The sequence below is a fragment of the Colobus angolensis genome, unplaced genomic scaffold (genome assembly GCF_000951035.1).
Source record: "Colobus angolensis palliatus isolate OR3802 unplaced genomic scaffold, Cang.pa_1.0 Scaffold64, whole genome shotgun sequence".
Classification (NCBI taxonomy): domain Eukaryota; kingdom Metazoa; phylum Chordata; class Mammalia; order Primates; family Cercopithecidae; genus Colobus; species Colobus angolensis.
In genome coordinates, this window is record NW_012120043.1 from 2,231,193 (window position 1) to 2,257,060 (window position 25,868).

The window sequence follows — 25,868 nt, forward strand, 5'->3', positions numbered from 1 at the left end:
CATCACTGTACTCCGGCCTGGGTGACAGAGTGAGACTCCATCTCAAAAAAAAAGGCATATCTGGCTGGGATCAGTGGCTTCTGCCTGTAATTCCAGTGCTTTGGGAGGCTGAGGTGGGAGGATTGCTTGAGCCCAAGAGATTGAGGCTGCAGTGAGCCAGGATCTCACCACTTACAGTCCAGCCTAGGCGACAGAATCAGACCCTGTCTCAAAAACAAAAAATTAAAAAGGCTTCTATGTTTTAGATGATGGCCTAGCACTTGCTGGCCCGGCTCTGGGTCCCTGTCCCTGTGTGCTTCTCTTCCCGCTGGTGTGGTGGTGGCGGTCTGTGCCTGGTGTGGTTGCGCTGTGGTTCATTCCCTGGAGCGCAGAGCTGCCTAACGGGAGGAGAGGCGGCTTGACACCCCCAGTGTGTGCTGCTGCCTCCGCCCTCCTGACGCTGGCACATCTGCAGCCCCCCGTTCCCTCCTTCTCCCTTAGAGCTGGGGGTTGCTGGGTTGTGTGCTGACGCTGTGAAACCGCGGCGGCCGGGAGACTGTCCTGACTGCAGGGGCTCCTTACTGCCTCTCCCACCCCACATGGAGTTTCAGTCCAGTCCCGCTCATGAGCCTTCCTGGGGTGCCGTGAGATTTCATCAGCCAGCTTGCTGCGTGTCTGTGTGGTGGTGACGCGGGGATAATTTGAGGTGAATGGGAGCCTTTCCAGACCTGCCAAGTCTCGGGCAGCCCTGTCTGAACAGTGAACACCTCGTAGGGCCTTTAGACTCAAAATGAATTCTGGTTTCGGGGGCCACCAAGTGATGTCCATGGATGACATGTTGTGATGATCGTCCCCTCGTGGGGGCTCCACTGGGGGCCTGGTCTCACCCTGAGTGACCTTGGAGCATCGGGTATGTGTGGAGACTTGTGGCCTCCCCTGGGGGTCTTCATGGCTGCATCCTTGTGGCCTCTGTCTCCGAGGCTGGCATGGCCTCCCGGGTGGCATCTGAGCGCTGTGTGGTATCTGATGGATCTCTCTGATCACAGGTGTGGGCCAGGTCGTGCTCCAGGTCGCCGCTGCCACCAACTGCAAACATCACTATGGCGTCGAGAAAGCAGACATCCCGGCCAAGTATGCGGAGGTGAGCAGGTCTGGGGGCCGGGGTGTGTTGGAGGCAGGGGACCATCAGAGAAAGTGATGCCCTGGGTGCCTCCACCCCCCTGCTGTGGGACTTCCGAGTCTGGGCGGCGTTCTTTCCAGGCCCAAGACGTCTTAGCTGCCTGCAGGGTGTGCCTGTGAATAGGGTGCCCGCATGCCCTCATGGCCCATCACAGGCCGGCCCTCCAGGCCTGCCCAAGCACTGCGGGGGCGTCTCTGAGCCTGTTTCACAGCACGTGCCACAAGCGAGGCGGGAGGTGCTCAGCTCCACCTCATGGCACAGCCCTCTGAGAAGTGGGGTGTTTTGAGTGGCCTGCCCAGGCGGGCGCATTGAGGCCCCGCTGCCCTGAGAGTTTGTAATGGGCGTTTGGTTTCTTTCCTTCCAGACCATGGACCGCGAGTTCAGGAAGTGGATGAAATGGTATGGAAAAAAGCATGCAGAATACACAGTGAGTGCCATCGCTCCGCCCTGGCTCCCATCGCCAGCCCCATCCCCGCTCCCACCTCCTCTTGGCCCCTCCTTTCTTGCCAATGTTGGCACATGGCTTTTGGCACATGGCATGCCCCCTGGAGTCCCCTCTGGTTCTCATAGGGCTGCCTGGGCGTGGCCTCTGAGCCCGCAGCAGGTGCCTCTGTTGGCACTGTCCCTCCCGTCCTCTGTGACATGGCTTCTGTCCCTCGGCAGCGTGCGGTGCACAGAGGCAGTTCAGGGAACGGGCTCAGGGCTCCACGGAACGGAGGCCTGTGGGACAGGCTGGGTTCTGGGCCGGCTGCAGCGCCCGTGGGGTGTCATCCCTCGCCGGGTACAGCCTTGTTTGGATGGGTTCCTGGTCCTCAGCGCCGTGTTCTTCATGACAAGCCGGCAACCTCCGGGTGGGCGGTGTTCTCTCCCGCCCTGTCGTGATGCGGTCTGAGGTGCTCCTCCCATGTACCCTGTGGATAGTGCTGCGTGTGGATGGCGCCGCGTGTGGCTGTCCCTGTGGGGTGTGCACTCCCCTCGACGGCTGACTGGCAGTGGGATGGGAGTGGGCGTGGGAAGGGGATGCTCTTTAGGGAGCAGGAAGGACGGTTTTCCTGACCCAGGTCGGGTGATGACTGGGCCACAGCTTCCAGGAGTAGCTGCCGCTCCTGCATCCTCCCCGGACTCCTTCCCACCCCGTGCTGAGTCCTTAGACACCAGGCTCCGCCCTGGTCCTTTCCACACAGAGGCCTGCAGAGCTGGGTCCTTCCTTGACCTGTGCTCTCCTCCTCCCAGTCCCAGCTGCCCAGGCACTCACCTGTGGTGGAGTCTGACGGCGCTTGGGGCCCATCTGCTCTGCCTCCCAGCAACGTCTCAGACCTGTGGACTCCATCCCCTCCCCGCCCCCGTGGGGTGTGGGCTCGGTGCTGGCGCAGCTGCTCCTGTGATGTGGATTGGAGGGTGGCTTGGGGTCTGGGGTGCAGGAAGGTGGGTGCTTCCTGTTCTAGACTTGGAGCCCCTGGAGTACAGAGCCCGCAGCCCCTTGAGTCCTGAGAGGCCTCCCTGACAAGGCGGACGGAGTGCTGGGCAGGGCGGTCACCAGGTCACCACATTGGGAGGACGATGGCTCAGGAGTCGCTAAGCTGCCCTGCAGAGCAGCTCAGGACGGAACACGGCAAGGCCAACGCGTGATCCCAGGTGCCTGCGGCAACACAGTTCCTGGGTGGAATCTGCACGTTTGAGAAGCAACAGAAACAAGATGTTCAGGGGTCCTGTTGTCAGTCGACTCTCACAGTTCAGAGGGACCAATGAGGGACACAGGTGGCGTACAGTTCCAGTCCCCTCCTAGGCGGTGCCTGCCTCTCACTGTCTCCTCAGCAGGGTGGGTGGAGGTGTGGCCGGGGCTGTCTGCCCGCCCGTCTGTCTGGAGCTCCCTGCCGGGGCGCCCTCTGTGGGCCTGTCAGTCGGGTCCTTCCTCAGATCGCTGTGAGGCCTCGGCATTCCTGGCATTGCCACGAGTGGGCGTGCATCCTGCCTAGCATGCGTCCCTGGCCCCCAGCTCAGACCTCTCCACGCTATCCCACAGCACAGGTGAAGGCCAGAGTCAGGGTGGTGGGCCCCGATCCCTTGCCGGCTGGTTCTGCCCTGGGTGTCCTGGCTGTGGTGGTCTGAGCAGGTGAACCTGAGTGGTGACACAGATGCATGGTCCAGGCGTGGCCATCTTCCCCTGCGAGGCCTGATGTGGGCTGCAGTGGCAGGGTCACCTGAGTCAGGCAGTGTCCTTCTTCGCATCCTCAGGGAGGGAGCTGCTGGCTGGAAACTTTTGTTGTTGTTTTTTAGAGGCAGGGTGTTGCTCTGTTCTCCAGGCTGGAGTGCGATGGTGCAATCATAGCTCATTGCAGCCGTGAACTCCTGGGCTCAAGTGATCCTCCCACCTCAGCCTCCTGAGTAGCTGGGACTGCAGGCGTGTACCACCACACCTGGCTAATTAAAAAAATAATTTGAGCAAGGCACAGTGGCTCACGCCTGTAATCCCAGCACGTTGGGAGACTGAGGCGAGTGGATCGCCTGAGTTCAGGAGTTCAAGACCAGCCTGGCCAACATGGTGAAACCCCATCTCTGCTAAAAATACAAAACCTGGCTGGGCGTGGTGGTACGCACCTGTAATCCCAGCTACTTGAAGGGCTGAGGCAGGAGAATCACTTGAACCCAGGGGGCGGAGGCTACAGTGAGCTGAGATCGCACCCCTGCACTCAAGCCTGGGCGATAGAGCAAGACTTTGTCTCACACACACACACACACACACACGCACAAATTGTAGCAACGGGGTTTCACAGTGTTGGCCAGGTTGGCTTAAACTCCTGTGTTCAAGCGATCCTCCTGCCTTGACCTGCTAAAGTGCTGGGATTACAGGCGTGAGGGTGCCCGGCTGCCCCGTGTCTTTTTGAGGCTTGACAGCCCATTTCTTTTTATTGCTGAATAGTAGTCCATTGTCTGGATGTGCCACAGTTAATTCACCCACTCGCCTGCTGAGGCCATCTCGGCTGCGTCCACAGTTTGGCGGTTATGAGCACAGCCGCAGCAAAGGTCCGTGTGCAGGTTTCTGTGTGGGTGCAGGAGCTCCACTCCTGTGGGTAGACACCAGGCAGCACGATTGCTGGGTCGTCTGGAAAGACCGCCAGACCGCCTCGCAGTGAGTCCGCACCATCCTCGCTACCTCCAGCGCTGAACAGGAGCTTCTGTTGTCCCGTGTCCTGGCCAGCACCTGGTGCTGTGAACATCTGGGGAGGTCATTGATGCTTTTTCTTCCCCTCACCTCCTGAGGCCTTGCTGCAACATGAGTTCCTGGAATTCTTATCGATTCCTTGTGGTTTTCTTTTTTTTTTTTTTTTTTGAGATCAGAGTCTCGCTCTGTTGCCCAGGCTGGAGTGCAGTGGCACGAGCTCAGCTCACTGCAACCTCCGCCTCCTGGGTTCAAGCGATTCTCCCGCCTCAGCCTCCCGAGTAGCAGGGATGACAGGCGCCCGCCACCACGCCCAGCTAAGTTTTGTATTTTTAGTAGGGACAGGGTTACACCATGTTGGTCAGGCTGGTCTCAAATTCCTGACCTCATGATCCGATTGCCTCTGCCTCCCAAAGTGCTGGGATGACAGGCGTGAGCCACCGCGCTCGGCCTCCTTGGGGTTTTCTGCGTTGACACTTGTGTCGCCTACAGACATGGAGCTTTGCCTTTGCCTTCGCAGTCCCTGTCCCTTTCCTCCCCTTTTCCCGTCCTCTTGTACTGGCTGGCGCGGGCATTTCCCATGCGATGTGAGTCATGGGGGCAAGACGGTTCCCCTTCCCTGCCTTGCTCCTGGTGGGCAGCTGAGCACCTGGCCATGGAGCACGGTGTCAGTGGCGGGCTTGTGTGGATGCTGTCCCTCGGGTGGAGGATGAGCCCGCAGTCCTGAGTGTGCGGCACGCGTTTTTTCGGTGCTGCTTCTGGTGCCAGCGCAGTGCTGTGGTTTCCATTCCTCACCCTGTTGCTGTGATGGGTTTCCAGTGTTGAATGTGTCCCCCTTGGTCGGCGTGCGATCCTGTTTATCCGAAGTGGGATTCCGCTGGCTGATGGGCCGCTGAGGTGTTTTCTGCCGTGGTAGGAGCTGTGGTCTGCAGTGCTTCCTTGCGGCCGCACCTGTCTGGTTTGGTCTCTGGGTGGTGCTCCCTCGGCTTCTCTTCTGCTGTGTTTGACCAGGACTTGCGCACCCAGGGTGGGGGCCCAGCTCTCCTTCCCTTTCTTGTGGTGATTGTTCCCGAACGCCCTGCCCACAGTGGAAGCTGTGTGGTGTCCTGGGCCCTGGGTCCGCTTGCACTCTGGCCGGAAGTTCCCATGTGGGTTCCTGGCTGTGGCAGGAGAGCCACACAGATCTCAGCACAGAGAATGGAAGCCCTCGCCGTGGTTTCCAGCGATGGCCAGGAGGGCGCCTTGGTGCCTTCCTCCGCGTGGTCTGGCTGGGCTGAGCCTTGCTCAGGAGAGGGTGGCTGTCAGGTGCGGGGGCTGCCCCAGCACTGCTCCCCCTTCTGCCTCATCTCGTCCGCGTGGGGTCAGCACCCTGCTTCTAGGGCCTGGGTCCGCAACACGGCCGAGCAGCGTGGTGTCTCCTGTGGCGCAGGTGCTCCTGGCGTGGAGCTGCGTTCGGGGTCTGAGTTCCGTGCGGGTTTGGGCACTCACGGTCAGGCCGGTGGAGTTCGGGGTCTGAGTTCCGTGCGGGTTTGGGCACTCACGGTCAGGCCGGAGGCTCCTGGGATGTGTCCGGGAGCATGATTTGGGGGAAAGGACGGCATTCCTCAGGGCTTTGGTGACACGTGTCGGAAAGAACCTGGTGGTGGGGAAGGCAGGTGTCAATACCAGCCTCCACCTCGGGCATCTGTCCTGTTTCCAGCCAGCTCTGCTGCGGAGGGTGGTCAGAGAGGCTTCTGCCCGACTGTCCCTTGCCCTTTCTGATGGGAGCTTACATTCTGATGTTGGAGGAAACCCTCGGAGCAGCTCTCTGTGGCTTTGCCCGTGCTCTGCTTGGGAGACTCCAAGTCCTCCTGCCTGAAGCGGTATCACCAGGGAGGCTCCCAGAGACCCAGACCCCCAGTTCCTATGGGGCCGGGATTCCAGACTCCAGAGGGAAGCAGGGTTGCACATAAACCATGGTGTTTGCAGAAACAGCTTTGGCCCCAGAGCCTGCCCTGTCATGGAGTACGGGGGACCCCAGGGTGGGTTCCCAGCCCCAGGCCTGCGATGCCAGCCCGGGTCTGCTGAGTGCTGCTCAGGACTTGGGATTTGAGTCATTTCCTGGGTGGCTTGTCCACGGGGAATGAGGGATGTTCGCAGGGTCTGTCAGGTGTGGAGAGGGAGGAGATGGGTGTGGGGGCAGCCCAGCACCTGCAGAGGCTCAGGATGGCCTGCCTGCACACCTCCCATCCCGTCTCCTCCCCTCCTGGGAACTTCCCCTGGCCTTGGAGAGCAGAGGATATATAGCTGCTCCTGGCCGGGGCGGGCGGCCCTGCCCTCTGGACCTGCATCTGGGTGGACGGGTGGCCCTGTCCTCCGGGCCGGGGCGGGGTGTCCCTGTCTCTCTCGGGCTGGGTGGGTGGGCCACCCTGTTGCTTGGGGCAGCGGCTTGCTTGTGGGACCTTCTCTGCTCAGGGACTCCCTCCCCATCCTGAGAAACACTCGGTGGGCACTGGGCCTGCGGCTGCTATGAAAGGAGTGTTGCGGGTCCTCCCTCGGCCCTTGGGGTGCAGGTGTGGGCTTCTTCGACCGCGACTCAGGTGCCCTGACCCCCAACTACTCCAGCTCCCAGCGTGGATCCCCTTCCTGTCTGTGGATGGGCCTGTCCCGGACATTTCACAGAAACGGGATCACACACTGCGTGGCTTTTTGCGTCTGGCGTCGTCTCTCACTGAGCATGACGTCCTCAAGGTGCATCTGCGCTGTGGCCTGGGCTGGAGCCTGGCCCTGTTCCTGGCGGGGTCCTGCTTCTGTGCGCACGGCCTCGCTGTGCCGTGTTGATCTTTCATCTGATGGACACTCGCCTGCTTCTACCTTTTGGCTGTGGTGAGTCGTGCTGGCTTTTGGAGGCATTTGTGTCGGGCTTTTGCGTGGATGTGTTTCTTTCTCTGGGAATGGAGCTGGTGGTTTTGAAGGATTTGAAAGGCAGGGTCTCAGTTATCCAGATGCTACTGCGTTGGGCAGCTAGGTTGATAAGAGGTGTTTCCTCCTGGACGGTGCTTGGTCTTGAGGTCTGGAGGTGGACTGGCGTGGGGCTGCAGCTGGCCTTGCTGTGAGCGCGGCGTGGAGCTGGGGGACAGCGCTGCTCTTAGCTCAGCAGCGCACAGGGGCGAACACCCCCAGAGACTGGCGGCTCAGCTTCTCTGTGTGCGTGTTTCTTGCAGTTGGTGAGGGAGGGAGGGACAGCTCGGCGCTAGGCTTTCCCGGTCTGGCCAAGTGTCGCTGCCTGCCGTGGAGGGTGCCCCCCAGCATCCCGCCTCCTCCCTCAGGCCCTGCCTGGAGCCCAGCATGGTGGGGACTGCAGGCCCTGCCTCGGGGCGCCCCTGCTGGCCACTTCTGGTCCTGGGAGTGGCTGCAGCCCTTGATTTTGAGCTTAGATTTCTAGGAGACTGCAGCGTGGCTGGCAGGTGTGTGTTGGTGTGGCTGTGGTCCCCTTGGCTGGGCCTGGCCTCCCCAAGTGGATGCTGGAGCACGAGGACCTGTCCCGGCTTCTCAGGAGGTCCTGCCTGTTCTCTGCACATCCCTCTCACCTGCCCTTCTGCCTACAGCTCCCAGGGCTGCAGCCGGTGGGGCCTGGGCCTCCTCTTGCTCCTTCCCTGCAAGCGGAGCTGTGCTCATTTCATTCTTTCTTCACAGGGGCTGGGCGGGCTGGGGCTGCCAGGGAGGCTGGGGGTCCCCACTCATGCCTGTTTTCTCTTTTCAGTTGGAGAGAGGCGATTTCCTCTCAGAAGAGTGGAGGGAGCGAATCGCCAACACGAGGTATGGCCGGCATGGGGCGTGCGGGGCATGTGGGGTATACGCTCACGGGCGGGCGGTGGCCATGGCACTGGGGTCCGGGAACGGCCCCTCACTCCTATGCTGGCTGTGTCAGGAAAGAGGCCGATGGGGACAGGAAGGGCGCCTTTCCCTCACCCTGGGTCTCCCTCTGAGGGCGCGCAGAGGGGACCTGCCCAGCAGACGTGCCCAGTAGAGCCCCTGTCAGCCCCTGCAGACCCTGCTGGCAGTGAGCCTGTTCCTGCTGCCCTATCCCCTTGACTTTGGGACATTGTGGACCCCTCTCGCCTCGGTTCCTGGGCCTCCTCCCCGCTCAGGCTTGGTCTGGGGGTCTTCCTGTCTCCGTGCATCCCTACTGGAGTGGCTGGCACCCACACAGTGTGCACAATGAGGGCTGCTCGAGGGAGCGGCCCCTCCTAGTCCCAAGCCATCTCGGCACTACCTGGGCTTGCCCCCTCCGCGCCACCTCGCACCCAGGCCCAGGAGCTCAGGGCACTGTCCAAGTCCATCCCCACCGCCACCTGTTTGTCCTGGTGGCTACCGGCTCTGTGTGGCTGGGCTGGGCCCCTGTGCTCTCCACTGCCCAGCCTGGGTGTGGCCACGGTGCTCCAGCGTCTGCCAGGGACCCTGGGGGCCCAAGGCTCTTGTGAGAGCAGCCGGCGAGGTGGGGTCAGCAGCCGGCTGGGCCCTGCCCCCCCAGTCCCGCTGTCCTCCCTGCTCCCCTCGTCCTCCCAGCATTCCTTGTCCTCGCGTCCCTTGTCCTCCCTGCATTCCTCGTCTTCCCCACATTCCTCGTCCTCCCCGCATTCCTCATTGTCCCTGCATTTCTCGTCCTCTCCATGTCCCTCATTCTCCCTGCGTCCCTCGTCCTCCCTGCGTCCCTCGTCCTCCCTGTGTCCCTCGTCCTCGCCGCACCTCTCATCTTCCCCGCACCCCTCCTTCTCTGCATTCCTCTTCTTCCCCATGCCCCTTGTCCTCCCCGCACCCCTTGTCCTCCCTGCCCCCTCGCTCCTGCTGTCTTCCCTGTGCTTTTCTTCCTCTCGGGTGTGCTCATGGCTTATGGTTAAGTGTCCCCCCCATGGACAGGTTTGGGGTACAAGTAGAAAATGGGGGTTTCCTTTCCCAAAAGGTTCCTAGGTTTGCTCTTCTGTGTGAACTTCTATTTGGGTTGGGGCACTGTGCCCACTGGCGGGTGTTCTGCCATCTGGAGGGAATCGTGCTGACCCTGTGGTATCCCCATACCATGGGGTGGTGGTGGGAGCACAGGGGGACCTGCAGCGGTCAGGCTGTGATTGCTGTCTTGTAACAAACTCTTAAGAAGCCGAGAGGCCGGGCGCGGTGGCTCAAGCCTGTAATCCCAGCACTTTGGGAGGCCAAGATGGGCGGATCACGGGGTTAGGAGATCGAGACCATCCTGGCTAACACGGCGAAACCCTGTCTCTACTAAAAAAAAAAAAAAAAAAAAAAAAAAAAATACAAAAAACTAGCCAGGCGAGGTGGTGGGCGCCTGTAGTCCCAGCTACTCGGGAGGCTGAGGCAGGAGAATCGTGTAAACACGGGAGGCGGAGCTTGCAGTGAGCCGAGATCCGGCCACTGCACTCCAGCCTGGGCGACAGAGCCAGACTCCATCTCAAAAAAAAAAAAAGAAGCCGAGAGATTTCCTGGCATCCCGTTGACATCTGGGCTTGGCGCAGACTCTCGCAGTTCCTCTCTAGGAGCTGCCAGCCTCGCTGCCTTGTTGGGTAGCCCCACCCTGGGCTCAGCCTGCTCTGGCTCTGGGCACAGCGTACAGATCTTGACCAGGAGGGGCTCCCCCAACAGGTTGCCCACTGACCGTGGGGCCTTGCACTCTGGCCTCAGCCTGTTTTCCCTTTCCTGTGTCTCACCCATGATGGCGGTGGCTTTGGAGGTGGCCTCGTGGAGCTTGCTTCTCTGAACACCCAGCTACCCAGGTCTTTCTGGCTCATGCCGCTCAGCCGCCTTGGCCACCTGAGCTCAGCCAGCCTCACGTCTAGCCTTCCTACGTGCAGTCCTGAGTGGGGAACACAGACGGCCCCAGGACCCTCATTTGAGGATGGTGGCCTGGGAAAGCTGTGCGGGGCCTGCATGGGAGCCTCTGGTTTCCCGCTCCTTGCCAGGGTGTCTGAAACGCTGCCAAGGGCGCCTCACCTGGGGCCTGTTGTCTGCGGTCTCTGCGGCGGTTGAGCGGGGGCCTCTGCTTGGTGCCCCTGTGGCAGTCCAGCCTCGTGCTGGGCTTCTGTGTGTGGCCATCTGCCTTCTTCCCTCGGCCTGTGGGTCCTTCACGGCTGCTCCTCCTGCATTGTGTGGGCGACTTGTGAACCTTCCCAGATCATTGGACTCCAAGATTCACGATAAGGGACTTGGCCACAAAGCCTGCCCCCTCTGTTTTTGGTTCCATTCAGAAGAGGCCACAGTTGCCTTTTCCCTGCACCTGAAACCCACGGTGTGCGTGTGGCTGTGCGGGCTTGGCCCTGGAGGTGGCGGGCGGGTGTGGGCAGGGCCTGGCACCGACAGCAGCGGTTGTTGGCTCTGCCGGGTGGCTGTGCCCGTGAGACGAGCCTTCGTGGCACTGAACTGGAGTATTGTTTTGCAGTGTTATATTTGTGAATAATTTTGCCTTTGGTCCTGAGGTGGATCACCAGCTGAAGGAGCGGTTTGCAAACATGAAGGAAGGTAAGGCGCCCTCCTCACCGGTCTGTGCTGGTGTGACGTGATTGAGGAAGGGCGGCCGGGAGGTCCCCGCAAGTTGTTCTGCAGAAGGCAGCTCAGACTTGGGTCCTTAATCCCCTAGGAGCCAGGCAGTCTTCCTTCGTGCTTTTTTTTCTTTTTTTATTGAGACAGTTTTGCTCTGTCTCCCAGGCTGGAGTGCGGTGGCACAATCTCTGCTCACTGCAACCTCCGCCTCCCGGGTTTGAGCGATTCTTCTGCCTCAGTCTCCCAAGTAGCTGGGACTACGGGTCCGTGCCACCATGCCCAGCTAATTTTTGTTTTTATTTTATTTTATTTATTTTTTTGAGATAGAGTCTTGCTCTGTCCCCCAGGCTAGAGTGCAGTGGTGTGATCTCAGCTCACCGCAACCTCTGCCTTCTAGGTTCAAGCCATTCTCCTGCCTCAGCCTCCCAAGTAGCTGGGACAGGCACATGCCACCATGTCCGGCTAATTTTTGTACTCTTAGTAGAGACGGGGTTTCACCATGTTGGCCAGGTTGGTCTCGAACTCCAGACCTCTGGTGATCTGTCTGCCTTGGCCTCCCAACATTTTGGGATTACAGGCGTGACCGCCACGCTTGGCCCTGGAACCTTCTTGCGTTGAGCCTGCAGCTGATCACCCAGGGGCGAGAGTCCCCTTTGTTTTTGGCCTGAACACATGGAACGCGGTGTCCAGAATGAGCAGGAGCGGGGCTCTCAGCTGTTTTGTTTTCTCCCTCCAGAGAAAGGTCACCAGGCCCATGCAGGGCCCTTGATGCTGTTTTCTGAACCCCAAGCCCTGGCATAGTTTCAGGAGCGGATAACTCAACCCATCACATCAATTCCAGTCCTGCAGTTGAGTGGGACCCAGATCACAGCCTGTGGAGTGCCCCTTCCCCTAAACATGGAGACTGACCGTGCCGTTGTCCCCCAACCCCCGCCAGCCCTCCAGCAGGACGCAGGGCAGGTTTGGGGTCTTCCTTGAGGGGATTATGCTGCCTGCCTTCCTAGGCTCTCCACCAAGCCTTGCAGCAAGCACCACCTCGTCTGTGTACTGGCGGATGTGGCTTCCAAAGCCACTGCTAGACTCGGAGACAGGTGCTCTGGAGGTACCCCCTCTCCCTGCCGACTGCTTCCCACCTGTCCTTTCTAGGGAGGCCTCCAGAGGCTAGGGGAGAGCCGCGGTGGGCTCTTCAGGCCTCTCAAACAAAACCCAGAGGGTCTGCAGCTGCCTTCGGCACCAACTCCGCACAACCATGGGGGTTTGGAGGGTGCTTGTGTGCATGTGTCTGTGTGTGTGTGTGTCTGTGTCTCTGCATGCCTGTATCTCTTGTGTGTGTGCCCGTGTGCCTGCGTGTCTGCTTGCGTGTCTCTGTGTGCGTGCCTGTGTCTGCATGCCTGTGCCTGTGTGCATGCCTGTGTGTGCGTGCCTGTGTGCCTCCCTGTCTATGTATGTGTTTGCTTGTTTCTGTGTGTGCATGTATGCCTGCGTGTCTCTGTGCATCTGTGTGCCTTGCGAGTTTATTTGATACCTGTGTGTGTGTGTGTGTGTGTGTGCGTGTGGCAATGGTGTTTCTGAATTATCTTAGAACCACATGAGGACACCATGCTTCCCTGCCCAGTCGCCCCCACACCTCAGCAGCACTCCGGGCCTCCCCGCACTCTGCGGCCGCACGCAGGAGGGCAGCAGTGGCTGCAGGCAACTCCTGTCACCCCCTCCGTGGTCCCCGTACCTGCTAGAACGCCTCTTCTGGCTGTTTCTCACTAGCTCTCTCTGCATGCTGAGACGTGGTGGCTTTGTCAGGGTACTGCAGTGGCGTCTCCTGTCCAGTCCCTCCCTGTTTTGAAGGGAGTGGCCAGCAGCACTGATTCTAAGGACCCTGATGGTCCCAGACGTGGGACCATCACGGGACAGGTGGTCCCGTGAGCATCTGTCAACCTAGCTCTGCAGTCATTAGACGTGGCCCTGCTCATGTTTGAGGTCCTCTCATAGGGGTACTGGTCTAACCCGTGTGCCCAGCCTGGCCCCAGAACCGCCCTTCCTGCTCCTCCTGAGGGGAGTGGTGTGTAGAATGCCAGGCCTGGGCTGGCGCAGCATCCGGGGGAGGAGAGCTGGGATGGCAGGGTGTGCATGTGTTTAAATGGATCCATTTTGACTTTTACTTTTTTTTCTTTTTGAGACGGAGTCTTGCTCTGTCGTCCAGGCTGGAGTGCAGTGGCGCGATCTTGGCTCACTGCAAGCTCCGCCTCCCGGGTTGACGCTATTCTCCTGCCTCAGCCTCCCAAGTAGCTGGGACTACAGGCGTCTGCCACCTCGCCCGGCTAATTTTTTTGTATTTTTTTGTATTTTTTTTTTTTTTTTTCCTTGAGACGGAGTCTTGCTCTGTCGCCCAGGCTGGAGTGCAGTGGCCGGATCTCAGCTCACTGCAAGCTCCGCCTCCCGGGTTTACGCCATTCTCCTGCCTCAGCCTCCCGAGTAGCTGGGACTACAGGCGCCCGCCACCTCGCCCGGCTAGTTTTTTTTTTGCATTTTTTAGTAGAGACGGGGTTTCACCGTATTAGCCAGGATGGTCTCAATCTCCTGACCTCGTGATCCGCCCGTCTCGGCCTCCCAAAGTGTTGGGATTACAGGCTTGAGCCACCGCGCCCGGCATTTTTTTGTAGTTTTAGTAGAGACGGGGTTTCACCGTGTTAGCCAGGATGGTCTTGATCTCCTGACCTCGTGATCTGCCCGCCTTGGCCTCCCAAAGTGCTGGGATTACAAGCGTGAGCCACCGCACCTGGCCAGCGTAGTGGGTTTTGAAGAAACTGCCTTACACACGATGGCTGGCCTTGCCTTCCTCATTTAACAGGAAATCCCGGGAATCACGCTGGACAGCGCAAGCTCCTTTCCTGGCGCATCTTGCAGCAGTGGCTGCTCAGGGCTCTTCCGCAGCCGCGTCCCCCACTGGGCTGAGTTGCTCCTCTTTTGGGAGGTTCCTGTGCAGAGCCCATTTCACGCGGGGATGCCCTGGCTCAGGGTCTGGGCTGCTTCAATTTTGTGAGGACTTGAAAACTTTTTTTCTTTTTTTGGGGCTGTAGGGGGGTTGAGTCTCACTCTATCATTCAGGCAAGGAGTATAGTAGCTGTATCTTGGCTCACTGCAACCTCCGCCTCCCAAGTTCAAGCAATTCTTCTGGCTCAGCCTCCCGATTAGCTGGGATTACAGGCATGCACTACCACACCTGGCTAATTTTTGTATTTTTTTTTTTAGTAGAGACAGGGTTTTACCCTGTTGGCCAGGCTGGTCTGGAGCTCCTGGCCTCAGGTGATCCACCTGCCTTGGCCTCTCAAAGTGCTGGGGTTACAGGCATGAGCCACCACACCCCGCTGAGAACTTTTTTTTTTTTTTTTTGAGGCGGAGTCTCGCTCTGTCGCCCAGGCTGGAGTGCAGTGGCCGGATCTCAGCTCACTGCAAGCTCCGCCTCCCGGGTTTACGCCATTCTCCTGCCTCAGCCTCCCGAGTAGCTGGGACTACAGGCGCCCGCCACCTCGCCTGGCTAGTTTTTTGTATTTTTTAGTAGAGACGGGGTTTCACCGTGTTAGCCAGGATGGTCTCGATCTCCTGACCTCGTGATCCGCCCGTCTCGGCCTCCCAAAGTGCTGGGATTACAGGCTTGAGCCACCGCGCACGGCCGAACATTTTTTAAGAAACGTTATTTGTAGGAGGTTGGGCACAGTGGGTCACGCCTGTAATCCCAGCACTTTGGGAGGCCGAGGCAGGTGGATCACCTGAAGCCAGGAGCTCCAGACCAGCCTGGCCAGCAGGGTGAATGAAGCCTGTTCTCTACTAACAATGCAAAAATTAGCCAGGTGTGGTGGTGTGTACCTGTAATCCCAGCTACTCAGGAGTCTGAGGCAGGAGAATCGCTTGAACCAGGGAGGCAGAGGCTGCAGTGAGCCGAGAGGCTCTGTCACAAAAAAAAAAAGTTACCTGTAGGATAGGCTTAGCCTCGGAAGGTGTAGGCAGGTGGACGGGACTCGGAGCCCAGCGTGTGTGTGTTCCGTGTCGTCGCTCCTTCTCTGTCACCTTGAGTGGTGTCTGCGCTTCTGTTTCCTCTCCCCTGTGTGGCAGTAAGCGGTGTCTGTGTTTCAGGTGGCAGAATCGTGTCCTCGAAACCCTTTGCACCTCTGAACTTCAGAATAAACAGTAGAAACTTGAGTGGTAAGAAACTCTCAGCGTTGTTAAAGATTCACACGGGTAATTTTCACCGTCTGACATGCGCTATTCCTAGGTTCCTCCCCCTTGGCCCTGTGAAAATTGGGGCTGGATCCTTCTCTGGGGTGGGGCTGTCCTGGGCACTGCAGGGTACTGAGCCATGTCCCTGGCATCCACCCACTCCCTTCCAGGAGCACCCCTGGTCATGACAACCACACACGTCCCTAGAGAGCACTGTGTGCCCTGGAGGCAGCATCACTCCTGGGGGAGACCCTGGCTTTGAGGGGAGACGTGAAGGATTTACGGGACTCTTGTGGACAGGGACAGGCCCACAATGGGAAGGAGCTGGCCCCTCCTGCGCCCCCTGCCTGCCTTGCTGTGCTGCGTGCTCTGTCGGCTCCCAGTCATGGTGGGCAGCACAGCCTCCTCTGAGGGGCTTCCCTGAGGGGCACCCACCTGGGAGGTGCCTGTGTTGCTGGGTGCTGGCTGTTCTTGCAGCCACGATCTAAGTTGCTTCCAGATCTTGTCCCCCTCCTTTTCCATTCCACCTAGCTGGGTTTGTGGCTGTTTTTCTGAGGTTGGAGGGCCCCAGACCAGGTGCTATTGATTGGTTCATCTCCCTGGGACGGCCTCTGTGGGCTGCTGTGGCCTGACTCCGTGTGGAGAAGAGGGAGGACATGCAGCTCAGGCTTCTGTCCCCACACCTGCCCTTGGGTGGGTGAGGTCGGCACGGAGGGGCTGCGGGCAGACGTGGGCCCGGGCCTCACCTGTGGCTCCCACAGACATCGGCACCATCATGCGCGTGGTGGAGCTGTCGCCCCTGAAGGGCTCGGTGTCGTGGACAGGGAAGCCAGTCTCCTACTACCTGCACACTATCGACCGCACCATAGTGAGTATCTTGTTGTGCCTTTCACCCCACCCACGTCACACCTCCTGCCTTTCTCACGAGGCCTCTGAGACCCTCCCCCAGAGCCCTGAATGCACCCCCCGGCCCCCCCATGGCTCAGGCCCAACTCCTCAGGGCCCCCTCAGCACTGCTTGCTCCACGGGACCCACCAGGGTCTTCCCAGGCGCTGGGTGTGTCCTGGGTGAGGGCTGAGTGCTGTCTCCCCTTCTCTGCGCTCAGCCCTGGAGTGGGGGGGGGCCATCAGCGTGATGCGTGACCGTAAGGGTCCTGGCCACCATATCCAGAGGCCCCTGTGAACAGGATTCCCACGTCCCTGTTCCCTGCTCCCTCCATGTGAGAGGGTCCTGAGCAGGGAGACGCCAGGGTCCATGGGTGGGGTCTGGGATGCTCCTTCCCTCCTTGTGTTCCCCAGGGTCCTCTGACACTGCCCTGGGCCAGTGTGCAGCCTGCCTGCCTCCCAGGGTGCTTCCCCCACAGCCCCTTCGCACGGGTATCCCGAGCCACCTGGCTCGCCAGCAGCGCTGGCCCTCCAGGGCTGGGAGGCTTCCCCGGTCTCTTTCCCATCCTTTGGCTGGGCAGCCTGCTGTTCTTGTTATTGAGGTAGCGGTGGTTTTCCTCACGGTGGTGCTGCTGTGTCCAGACCCTCACTGTCCGGTGCTCGGAGCCTTCACTGGAGCTTTCCTGGGGAGCACTGGTGCGGACTGGGGGCCAACAGCCCTCGTCAGACTCACCCCGCCCCTCCCACTGCTCCCCCGAGGGCCCTGGGACGAGAGGCATGGTGAGCTGAAGCTGAGGTTCTAGGGGCTTGGCCTACCGTGTGGCCCCCACCCCCATGCAGTGCTGCTGCTTCAGCTGCCCTGGCACTGATGCCCTTGGCACGGCCCCTCCCCTCCTCCTCTGAGGCGGGCGCGGTGCTTCTGTGCGGAAAGCCCTTCCTCTTCCAGAAGCAGAGACACATCCCAGGGCCCTGTGTCTGTTCTGAAGGCTTAAACCAGCTCTGCCCACCTGTCGCGTGCTGGTGAATTGAGGGTGATGTCTGGCCACAGCTGGGTTAGTCACATCTGTGTTTGCTGCTGGGTGGCTCCAGCTGCACACCTGGTGTCCCCAGATACCAGAACGGCCTCCCCCGCCACTCTCCAGGGAGCGGATGTTATCTGGGTGTCCAGGCAAATCTGAACAGAGATTGGGACTCCCTTCTAATAAGGGTTCTCTTTCTTCATTTTAGCTTGAAAACTATTTTTCTAGTCTGAAAAACCCAAAACTCAGGGTAAGTTTGTGTGTTTTCTCCTGGGTTAATAACATGCATGCACTGACGTGGGGAGACGCAGAGCCGTGCGCAGCCGGGTTCAGGAGCCATGACTGGAGCATAGCCCTGCTACTCCTCAGGGCCCAGCCCAGTGGCCTTTCCCGCCTCCTTCCTGCTCCGCCCTGCTGTCATTCCTGGTCCTCTCCCTACCCTTTCCTCCCTGTCCTCCCGCTCTCCTCTCCTCTCCCAGCCCTTCTCTCTCACCATTCAGTCTCTCTCTCCCACCCTGCCTCTCCCTTTCTCTCTCTCTCCCATCCACTCTCTTGTCTCTTTCTCTCTCTATACTTTGCCTTGTCTTCGATGGTTTGGCCTGGGCCATCCTTCTTGTTAATACCCATTTCTGGGGAGGTGGCTTGGGTTAGTTTTGGTGATGGGGTAAGTTGCACTGAAGGGCTGGGTGGGTGAACAGCTTGTGCATCACTGCCAGGTGCCCACTCTTGAGGTCTGAGTGGCCACACCTGCACTTGTCCCACCCTCAGTGCAGAGTGCAGCTCCTGGGCCCCCGCTGCCGTGCACGCTTTGCACTGTCGGAGGCAGGGCTGTCCCCTCCGCTCCCACCTTAAAGCCGCGGTAGGAGAGCCTGGCTCGGGAGCCGCAGTGGCCGCCCTGCTCACTGGTGCTGCTGCAGTCTCAGACTTGCCTGCTTACTTGCCACCAAAGCTGAGAAGATGTTTGTCCAGGCGTCCTTTCCTTCTGGAGGGTCAGACGAGACCATTGTGCAGAGCCCCATTCAGGAAGGGCTGTCACTGCCTGGATTTGTAGCCGGGGCTGGGCTCCAACCTGGCCTCAGAGTGTGGTAACCCTCAGGAGCCTCTGTCTTTCCCCCCACGCTTAGGGGAGTGCGGGTCTTCCCTGGAGAGCAGGGAACAGCCCGCGGTGGCCGGTGCCCCCGTGTTCTTCCTGTGGGTCGCGCCCTCCGCCAATCCTCACATCAGAGAACTTGCGCACGGTGTCCCGCGTGTGGGCCTCGGTGCCTTTCGAAGAGAGGAGAGAGGGTAGGGGAGGCTGTGGGCTGTGGCTTCTAGGTCCTGCTGCCTGAGGGGCTTCTCGTCTCCTGTCTTGGATGTGGTTCTTCTCTCCGTGGCTCACAGTCTGGCTTCTTACTGATGGGCGGCTGTGATCGTGGGAGTGGCCGTGAATGCCGTCATCCGTGCCCACGGGTCACATCCTGGCCTGCGGGACCCCAAGCAGCCCACTGCTGTCTCTGGGCCTCAGTTTCCTGATGGGTGCCACAGAGGACTTGCAGTGGACAGAGTTGGGCCTGTGGCCCCCTCGAGTCTGAGCTCCGCGTGCCTCTCGGTGTAAGAGGGCTGTGGGCAGCACTGGGGCTCCCCGTGGCTCAACCTGCTGTCCTTCCAGGAGGAGCAGGAGGCAGCCCGGCGCCGCCAGCAGCGCGAGAGCAAGAGCAACGCGGCCACACCCACCAAGGGCCCCGAGGGCAAGCTGGCCGGCCCCACCGACGCCCCCATGGTAAGGCCCAGCCTGGCTCCTGCTGCTGGAGGGCACCCGCCCGCTGCCCGGGAGACCCCATGGGCGGGAGGCTTGGCGCCCATCCCTGTTCTTCCTTTGTGTCCGCCAGGACTCTGGTGCTGAGGAAGAGAAGGCAGGAGCAGCCACCGTGAAGAAGCCGTCTCCCTCCAAAGCCCGCAAGAAGAAGCTCAACAAGAAGGGGAGGAAGATGGCTGGCCGCAAGCGCGGGCGCCCCAAGAAGATGAGCACTGCGAACCCCGAGCGGAAGCCCAAGAAGAACCAAACTGCACTGGATGTCCTGCACGCTCAGACCGTGTCTCAGACGGCAGCCTCCTCGCCCCAGGGTGAGTCACCCCTACGCCACGGCCCGTTCTCCCTGAGTGCAGATGCCTGGGGGGCCGTCTGCTGGGACACCGCCCTCCTGAGCCCCAGGTGTTCAGGGTGTCCCAGGAGCCTCTCTGGTGTGGCTGTGCCTTCAGGGTGGCCCCGTCCTAAGGGGTTGCTGGGCGTCTGCCCTGTGCTGATGCCCCGCCCACCGCTCTCACCCAGATGCCTACAGGTCCCCTCACAGCCCGTTCTACCAGCTACCTCCGAGCGTGCAGCGGCACTCCCCCAACCCGCTGCTGGTGGCGCCCACCCCGCCCGCGTTGCAGAAGCTGCTAGGTGAGCTCACGCGAGGGGTCCGGTGGAGGGTGCTGGGCTTGGGGTCCCAGGAGGACCGTGGGTTGTGAGTCTGACCTCGCAGCAGACCCCGTGACCCCCCGATGCTGGACCCCACTGAAGTCACCCAGGGTCGGAGTCTGCCTGCTGCCAGGGTCAGTAGAGGCTTAGATGCAGCCTGTGGGTTGTCTGAGGTCTTACCCAGGAGACGCTAGGTGACACTTGGGACATCTGCGGTTGTCATTACTTAGGGGTGCTGCTGGTACGGGGTGGGTGCAGGCCAGGGATGCTCCTCAGGGCCCTGCAGTGCCCACGATGTCCCCACGCAGTGAACACTTGGCTGTGCAGGGGTCAGAGGGCCTGAGTGCTCTAAGAGCCTGGGGTGTGTGGTGTGGGCCCCGCCGGGCTCTGCTGAGCTCCTGCCTCATGAGCGCCTGACACCTGCCGAGGCCTGGGGCTCATTCTCAGGGGCCGCTCGTCCCTCTCAGCCTCAGCTGTTCTCTTCTCACGGGTATTCTGTCTCTCTTCCCAGAGTCTTTCAAGATCCAGTACCTGCAGTTCCTGGCATACACAAAGACCCCCCAGTACAAGGCCAGCCTACAGGAGCTGCTGGGCCAGGAGAAGGTGGGTCCTGGCCCTCTTGTCATTCCTCCTTCCCGCACAGAGGCAGGTCGGTTCCTGTTCCTGGGCATCTGTCCCCTGTAGCAGAGGCCCTGGAGTGCAGACCTGAGTGAGCTCCCTCCTCCTCTCACCTGCTGCGAGAAACAAGCCTACCCATTTAACCCCAAAGAATGGACTGAGAGACCCGGAGAACAGCAAAAATGAGACTGTTAATCATGGTTTTAAGGCCGGGCGTGGTGGCTCAAGCCTGTAATCCCAGCACTTTGGGAGGCCGAGACGGGCGGAGCACGAGGTCAGGAGATCGAGACCATCCTGGCTAATACAGTGAAACCCCGTCTCTACTAAAAAATACGAAAAACTAGCCGGGCGAGGTGGCGGGCGCCTGTAGTCCCAGCTACTCGGGAGGTTGAGGCAGGAGAATGGCGTAAACCCGGGAGGCGGAGCTTGCAGTGAGCTGAGATCCGGCCACAGCACTCCAGCCCGGGTGACAGAGCAAGACTCCGTCTCAAAAAAAAAAAAAAAAAAAAAAAAAAATCATGGTTTTGCAAGACCTGGTGTCCGATAGGCACACCTAGCTCAATTTTAACAAGCAACTTACCCCCTAGTGCACAGGTCCCTCCCCCAGTTCCTCAAAGGCTGAGCACTATGCCCGGACTTTGCCTGTTGGCTGCTCGGCAGGGGCTGTAGGTGTTTTCTTTTTCTTTTTCTTCTTCCTTTTTTTTTTTTTTTTTTGGGACGGAGTCTCGCTCTGTCGCCCAGGCTGGAGTGCAGTGGCGTGATCTCTGCTCACTGCAAGCTCCGCCTCCCGGGTTCATGCCATTCTCCTGCCCCAGCCTCCCCAGTAGCCGGGACTACAGACGCCGCCACCTCGCCCGGCTAGTTTTTTGTATTTTTAGTAGAGACGGGGTTTCGCCGTGTTGGCCAGGATGGTCTCGATCTCCTGACCTCGTGATCCGCCCGCCTCGCCGTAGGTGTTTTCTTTAGGGTTGTCCTGTGCATTTTGTGCATTGCAATCCCAGTCAGCTTAGGGGCTTTTCAACTATTTGACTTATGACCTAAGTAGCTGGGCAGGCTGATAAGAACAGACAAAGCGAGCTGTTTTGCAGGCTAGTAAACCTTCATCTTAGACTAAACTTCTTTGATTTGGGTGAGGGCAACTGAGTGGAGGGAAGGGGAGGCGGGGAGGTTGACAAGCAGGCATCAGCGATCCAAACAGGGGCCTAGTACCTGCTGTCTCTTCTGTAGTTTGCTGACCTAAGCTGATTCAAGGCACTTTGTCCTGAAAATGGACCACTGTATACATGATTTCCTTCACCTGAGGTCCCGGCTGTGGGGCCCCGCCCATCCCACTCTGGGAGCCTCAGAGGACCTGCCTCAGTGGGGAGTTAGGCCTGGGCTATGGGGTGGAAGTTCTGGTCGCCCAGAGATAACTCCAGAAGCCACTGGAGCCACAAGGTTGGTGGTCCCTGAGCCCTGGTTTGCATTTTTGGACTTTGGTTTTGCTTTAAAAAAAAAATGCTTATAGCGTGCTTCGAGCATACGCGCACACATTGCTCCCTGTGTAGCTGACAGCACACCTGGGCCGGGGCCCCGTTCTCTGCTGGTGTCTGGAGGTTGTCCTGTGTTGATGGTTCCTGGGCGCTTCCCTTGGAGGTGGGCCTCCGGACGCTGAGTTTTTGCTGTTACGCTGCAGAAGGCTTCCTTGCAGATCCATGTGAAAAGTCCATTCCCTGGTATTGCCTTGGGATAAACTCCTCAGCATCAGCTGCCCTCTGCGTGGCTGGGGGCGCTGCCCTGGCTGAGCCCGGATTGGGTGGCAGGCGCCATCCCTCCAGCTGCAGAGAGTTCTTTGCAGTGAACCTGTCGCAGAGCTGGTCCCCTCCCACCGTGGCCTGAGTGTTTCTCGCCATCTCAGTCCGGTGTGGGTCCCCTCACACATGTCTGTCCTTGAGCGCGTCTGCGAGAAGTGTGCAGGGCAGGGCGTGGGCCCTCCCTGTGGGCCCTCAGTCACCTGCCCTGTCTGTCCTGCAGGAGAAGAACACCCAGCTCCTGGGCGCAGCTCAGCAGCTCCTCAGCCACTGCCAGGCCCAGAAGGAGGAGATCAGGAGGCTGTTCCAGCAAAAATTGGATGAGGTAGGGGACCCCAGAGGGCAGGTGGCAGCTGGGGCGCAGCCTGGGGCGGCCCACATCCGTCGGTATGGCTTCCTGTTTGGGCTTCTGTCTGGCTGTGTCCCAGGGGCTGGGCTGCAGGCTTGGTCATGCCTGGGGGCTTACTTCACCTTGGAGGCCACCAACATGACCTCTGCCCCACCCCATGTCCCCAGCTGGGCGTGAAGGCGCTGACCTACAACGACCTGATTCAGGCGCAGAAGGAGATCTCCGCCCACAACCAGCAGCTGCGGGAGCAGTCGGAGCAGCTGGAGCAGGACAACCGTGCGCTGCGCAGCCAGAGCTTGCAGCTGGTGGGTGCCACAGCGCAGGGACAGGGACATAGAGGGAACCAGAGGGGCCCTGCCTGGGTGGGTGTGTCTCTGTGCAGGCGGCTCTGGAAGGCTCGCCTCTCTCGCGGGGTTTGTTTGGAGACGAATCACGCCACCTGTGAAAGCTTGTTGAGCGCGTCCTATCAGGCAGGCCCGGGCCCTCGGCTGGATGGTTTCTCAGCGGCCCTAGGTGTCAGGGAGGCGCACTGTTGCAGGCTCAAGGTGTGTGGTCATGGGAGCATCCCCGTGTCGTCGTGTGGGTGCTGGAGCTGCCTCATCTGTCCGTGGCGGGCCCTAGTCTCCGCTTGTTCTGCATCCTCAGCCTGCTGTTCCAGAAACGGGGTCTGTGCCCTAAGCACACAGGCTGTTGGCTGAGGCGGGTCCAGGGAACCCTGCCCTGAGGGCGTGGAGTGTTCCAGGCAGGCAGCCAGCCAGTCGCAACTGTCCCATCCCTGTCCCCTCAGCTCAAGGCTCGCTGCGAGGAGCTGCAGCTGGACTGGGCCACGCTGTCCCTGGAGAAGCTGCTGAAGGAGAAGCAGGCCCTGAAGAGCCAGATCTCGGAGAAACAGAGGCACTGCCTGGAGCTGCAGGTGGGCTGCGCGTGAGGCTGCGCTCCATGGTGTCCAGGCCTCTCCCTTCAGCCTCCCTGTGACAGCGTTGAGGCCCGGGGTGGTTGCGGTTGCAGCAGCCTAGGAAGAAGGTGGAGGAGGACAGTTGGGCGGAGGCTTGTGGAACCTGTCTTGGGCCGCAGGCTGGCCGTGGGGATGGCTCCACCTCACTCTGGCCCTCAGCTCTTGGGGGCATCTCAGGCTTGCTTGGCTGAATTCGCAGCGCTAACCCAGGATTTCCTGATTTCATGGCTGCCTCCTTGCAAATCGCTTCTGTAACAGTCCTAGGGGAGAATTTGCTCACAAGAAAAATAGCTGGATTGGTGCAGGGGTTCATGAACGCCTGTAATCCCAGCACCTTGGGAGGCCGAGGCGGGTAGATCACCTGAGGCTAGGAGTTGGAGACCAGCCTGGCCAACACAGTGGGACCCTGTCTCTACCAAAAATTAGCTGGGTGTGGTGGTGCGTGCCTGTAGTCCCACCTCCCAGGGAGGCTGAGGCAGGAGGATTATTTGAGCCCTGGAGGTGGAGGCTGCAGCAAGCCAAGATTGCACCACTGCACTCCAGCCTGGGCGACAGAGCCAGGCCTGTCTGAAAGATAAAATAGCTCGTACTTTCTGACACTGCAAAACGCATCTGTGGAGGCCAAGTAAAGGAAGTGTGGAGCAGGGTGTGCGGCGGGAAGGTGCTCTCTTCCCTCCTCCCGGGCAGGAGCAGGTGCTGGTGGGTGGTGCCCACAGCTGCCGTGCAGCCTAGAAAGCAGCAGGTCGGCCGGGCGCGGTGGCTCAAGCCTGTAATCCCAGCACTTTGGGAGGCCGAGACGGGCGGATCACGAGGTCAGGAGATCGAGACCATCCTGGCTAACCCGGTGAAACCCCGTCTCTACTAAAAAATACAAAAAACTAGCCGGGCGAGGTGGCGGGCGCCTGTAGTCCCAGCTACTCGGGAGGCTGAGGCAGGAGAATGGCCTAAACCCGGGAGGCGGAGCTTGCATTGAGCTGAGATCCGGCCACTGCACTCCAGGCTGGACGATAGAGCGAGACTCCGTCTCAAAAAAAAAAAAAAAAAAAAAAAAGAAAGCAGCAGGTCATAGGCTTTGTTCCCAGAGCCCTGTCCCGTCGAGGCTATGCCCGCCTGTTGACCTTACGTGTCCCCAGTGTGGTTTCACTGTTGATGGACCTAGTGCCCTGTCACAGGACCTCCGTTGCCCTTTCCAATTACTGCACCAAACTTGCTGCAAGGCTGTCCCCGGAGGTAGGCTCCCATGGGCGGCTGACGGACGTCGCGAAGCGCCACCCACGTGCTGCCAAGCCGCTTCATCACGTGGCCCAGGCGAGTCTCACTAGCATATGTTAGAGAAACGGAAGTCGCTGACCTCGTTACCACAGCCAGGCCCCAGGGTCTGACTGGAGTAGAGGCCTCGGGAAGAGCGTATTTGGGTTCTGACCATTTTTGTCATAACCTTTTTTCTGTAATAAAGAAACAAAATGTATTCGTTAGAAGAAAGGAAAGCAGGTAAACAGAACAGAGAAACCAAAAGGAAAAAGCCCCTGTGAGCCTCAGCCCCGGGGAGGCTGCCATGCCCGACTGGTGTGTCCCTCCACAGGAGGGCGTTTTGCACTTTGGGTGTTCTACACTTAGAGTCTATTTTGAGAGACGAGAGCGCTCTGTATCCTGCTGTTGCTCTTTTCGGAGAAGGTGCTTTCATGTCAGCCGAAACCATCCTCGGCCCTCCACGGTGCTTTATTTGGCGCCCCCGGCTTCCCGACCCTGCCTCTAGGCGGTCCGTGGCTTTGGTTTTTCCATCCCATCCAGGCAGCGGGGCCCGGCCGCCCCTCGGGTGTGCATCTGTGCTGCAGCCTTGGGTCCCTGGTGTGGCCCCAGGTGGGGCGGGCCTGACGCCATCTCTCCTGCAGATCAGCATCGTGGAGCTGGAGAAGAGCCAGCGGCAGCAGGAGCTCCTGCAGCTCAAGTCCTGTGTGCCGCCTGATGACGCCCTGTCTCTGCACCTACGCGGGAAGGGTGCCCTGGGCCGCGAGCTGGAGCCTGACGCCAGCCGGCTGCACCTGGAGCTGGACTGCGCCAAGTTCTCGCTGCCTCACTTGAGCAGCATGAGCCCGGAGCTCTCCATGAACGGCCAGGCTGCCGGCTATGAGCTCTGCAGTGCGCTGAGCCGGCCGTCGTCCAAGCAGAACACACCCCAGTACCTGGCCTCACCCCTAGACCAGGAGGTGGTGCCCTGCACCCCCAGCCACGGCGGCCGGCCACGCCTGGAGAAGCTGTCTGGCCTGGCTGCACCCGACTACACCAGGCTGTCCCCGGCCAAGATTGTGCTGAGGCGGCACCTGAGCCAGGACCACACGGTGCCCGGCAGGCCGGCCGCCAGTGAGCTGCACCCGAGGTGAGTGCCCTGGCGGGGTGGGGGTCTGCACCTGGTGCCTGCTGACTCTGCCTGCTGTGCTCAGGATGTCAGGGGTTCTCAGCAGGAGTGCGTCTGCTGAGGAGACTGAGAGGGGGAGGTGCTGGGCCAGGCCGCTGCCTCTGAGCGCCAGCCTGTGGCCCTGCGTGGCCCTCGAGAGTGACTGCAACTTCTCGTTCCAGAGCTGAGCACACCAAGGAGAACGGCCTTCCCTACCAGAGCCCCAGCGTGCCTGGCAGCATGAAGCTGAGTCCCCAGGACCCGCGGCCCCTGTCACCTGGGGCCTTGCAGCTTGCTGGAGAGAAGAGCAGTGAGAAGGTGCGGGCCACAACCCCCGCCCAGCGCTCAGGGAGGTGCTC

General features: G+C 60.1%; 1 protein-coding gene across 1 annotated transcript in view; it reads left to right on the forward strand.

Annotated features, from left to right (window-relative positions):
• The window catches only part of DOT1L (DOT1-like histone H3K79 methyltransferase), a 64,645-nt gene that overhangs the window by 25,780 nt on the left and 12,997 nt on the right, over nucleotides 1–25,868 (forward strand). Inside the window, exons 6-21 of the mRNA XM_011964115.1 lie at nucleotides 1,026–1,120; nucleotides 1,524–1,586; nucleotides 8,062–8,117; nucleotides 10,747–10,826; nucleotides 14,976–15,044; nucleotides 15,821–15,927; nucleotides 17,171–17,212; nucleotides 18,611–18,721; nucleotides 18,831–19,065; nucleotides 19,271–19,384; nucleotides 19,914–20,005; nucleotides 22,034–22,135; nucleotides 22,327–22,464; nucleotides 22,947–23,072; nucleotides 25,007–25,491; nucleotides 25,692–25,827. Coding sequence (XP_011819505.1) covers nucleotides 1,026–1,120; nucleotides 1,524–1,586; nucleotides 8,062–8,117; nucleotides 10,747–10,826; nucleotides 14,976–15,044; nucleotides 15,821–15,927; nucleotides 17,171–17,212; nucleotides 18,611–18,721; nucleotides 18,831–19,065; nucleotides 19,271–19,384; nucleotides 19,914–20,005; nucleotides 22,034–22,135; nucleotides 22,327–22,464; nucleotides 22,947–23,072; nucleotides 25,007–25,491; nucleotides 25,692–25,827 — 2,051 coding nt within the window. The remainder of the gene's footprint in view (nucleotides 1–1,025; nucleotides 1,121–1,523; nucleotides 1,587–8,061; nucleotides 8,118–10,746; nucleotides 10,827–14,975; nucleotides 15,045–15,820; nucleotides 15,928–17,170; nucleotides 17,213–18,610; nucleotides 18,722–18,830; nucleotides 19,066–19,270; nucleotides 19,385–19,913; nucleotides 20,006–22,033; nucleotides 22,136–22,326; nucleotides 22,465–22,946; nucleotides 23,073–25,006; nucleotides 25,492–25,691; nucleotides 25,828–25,868) is intronic.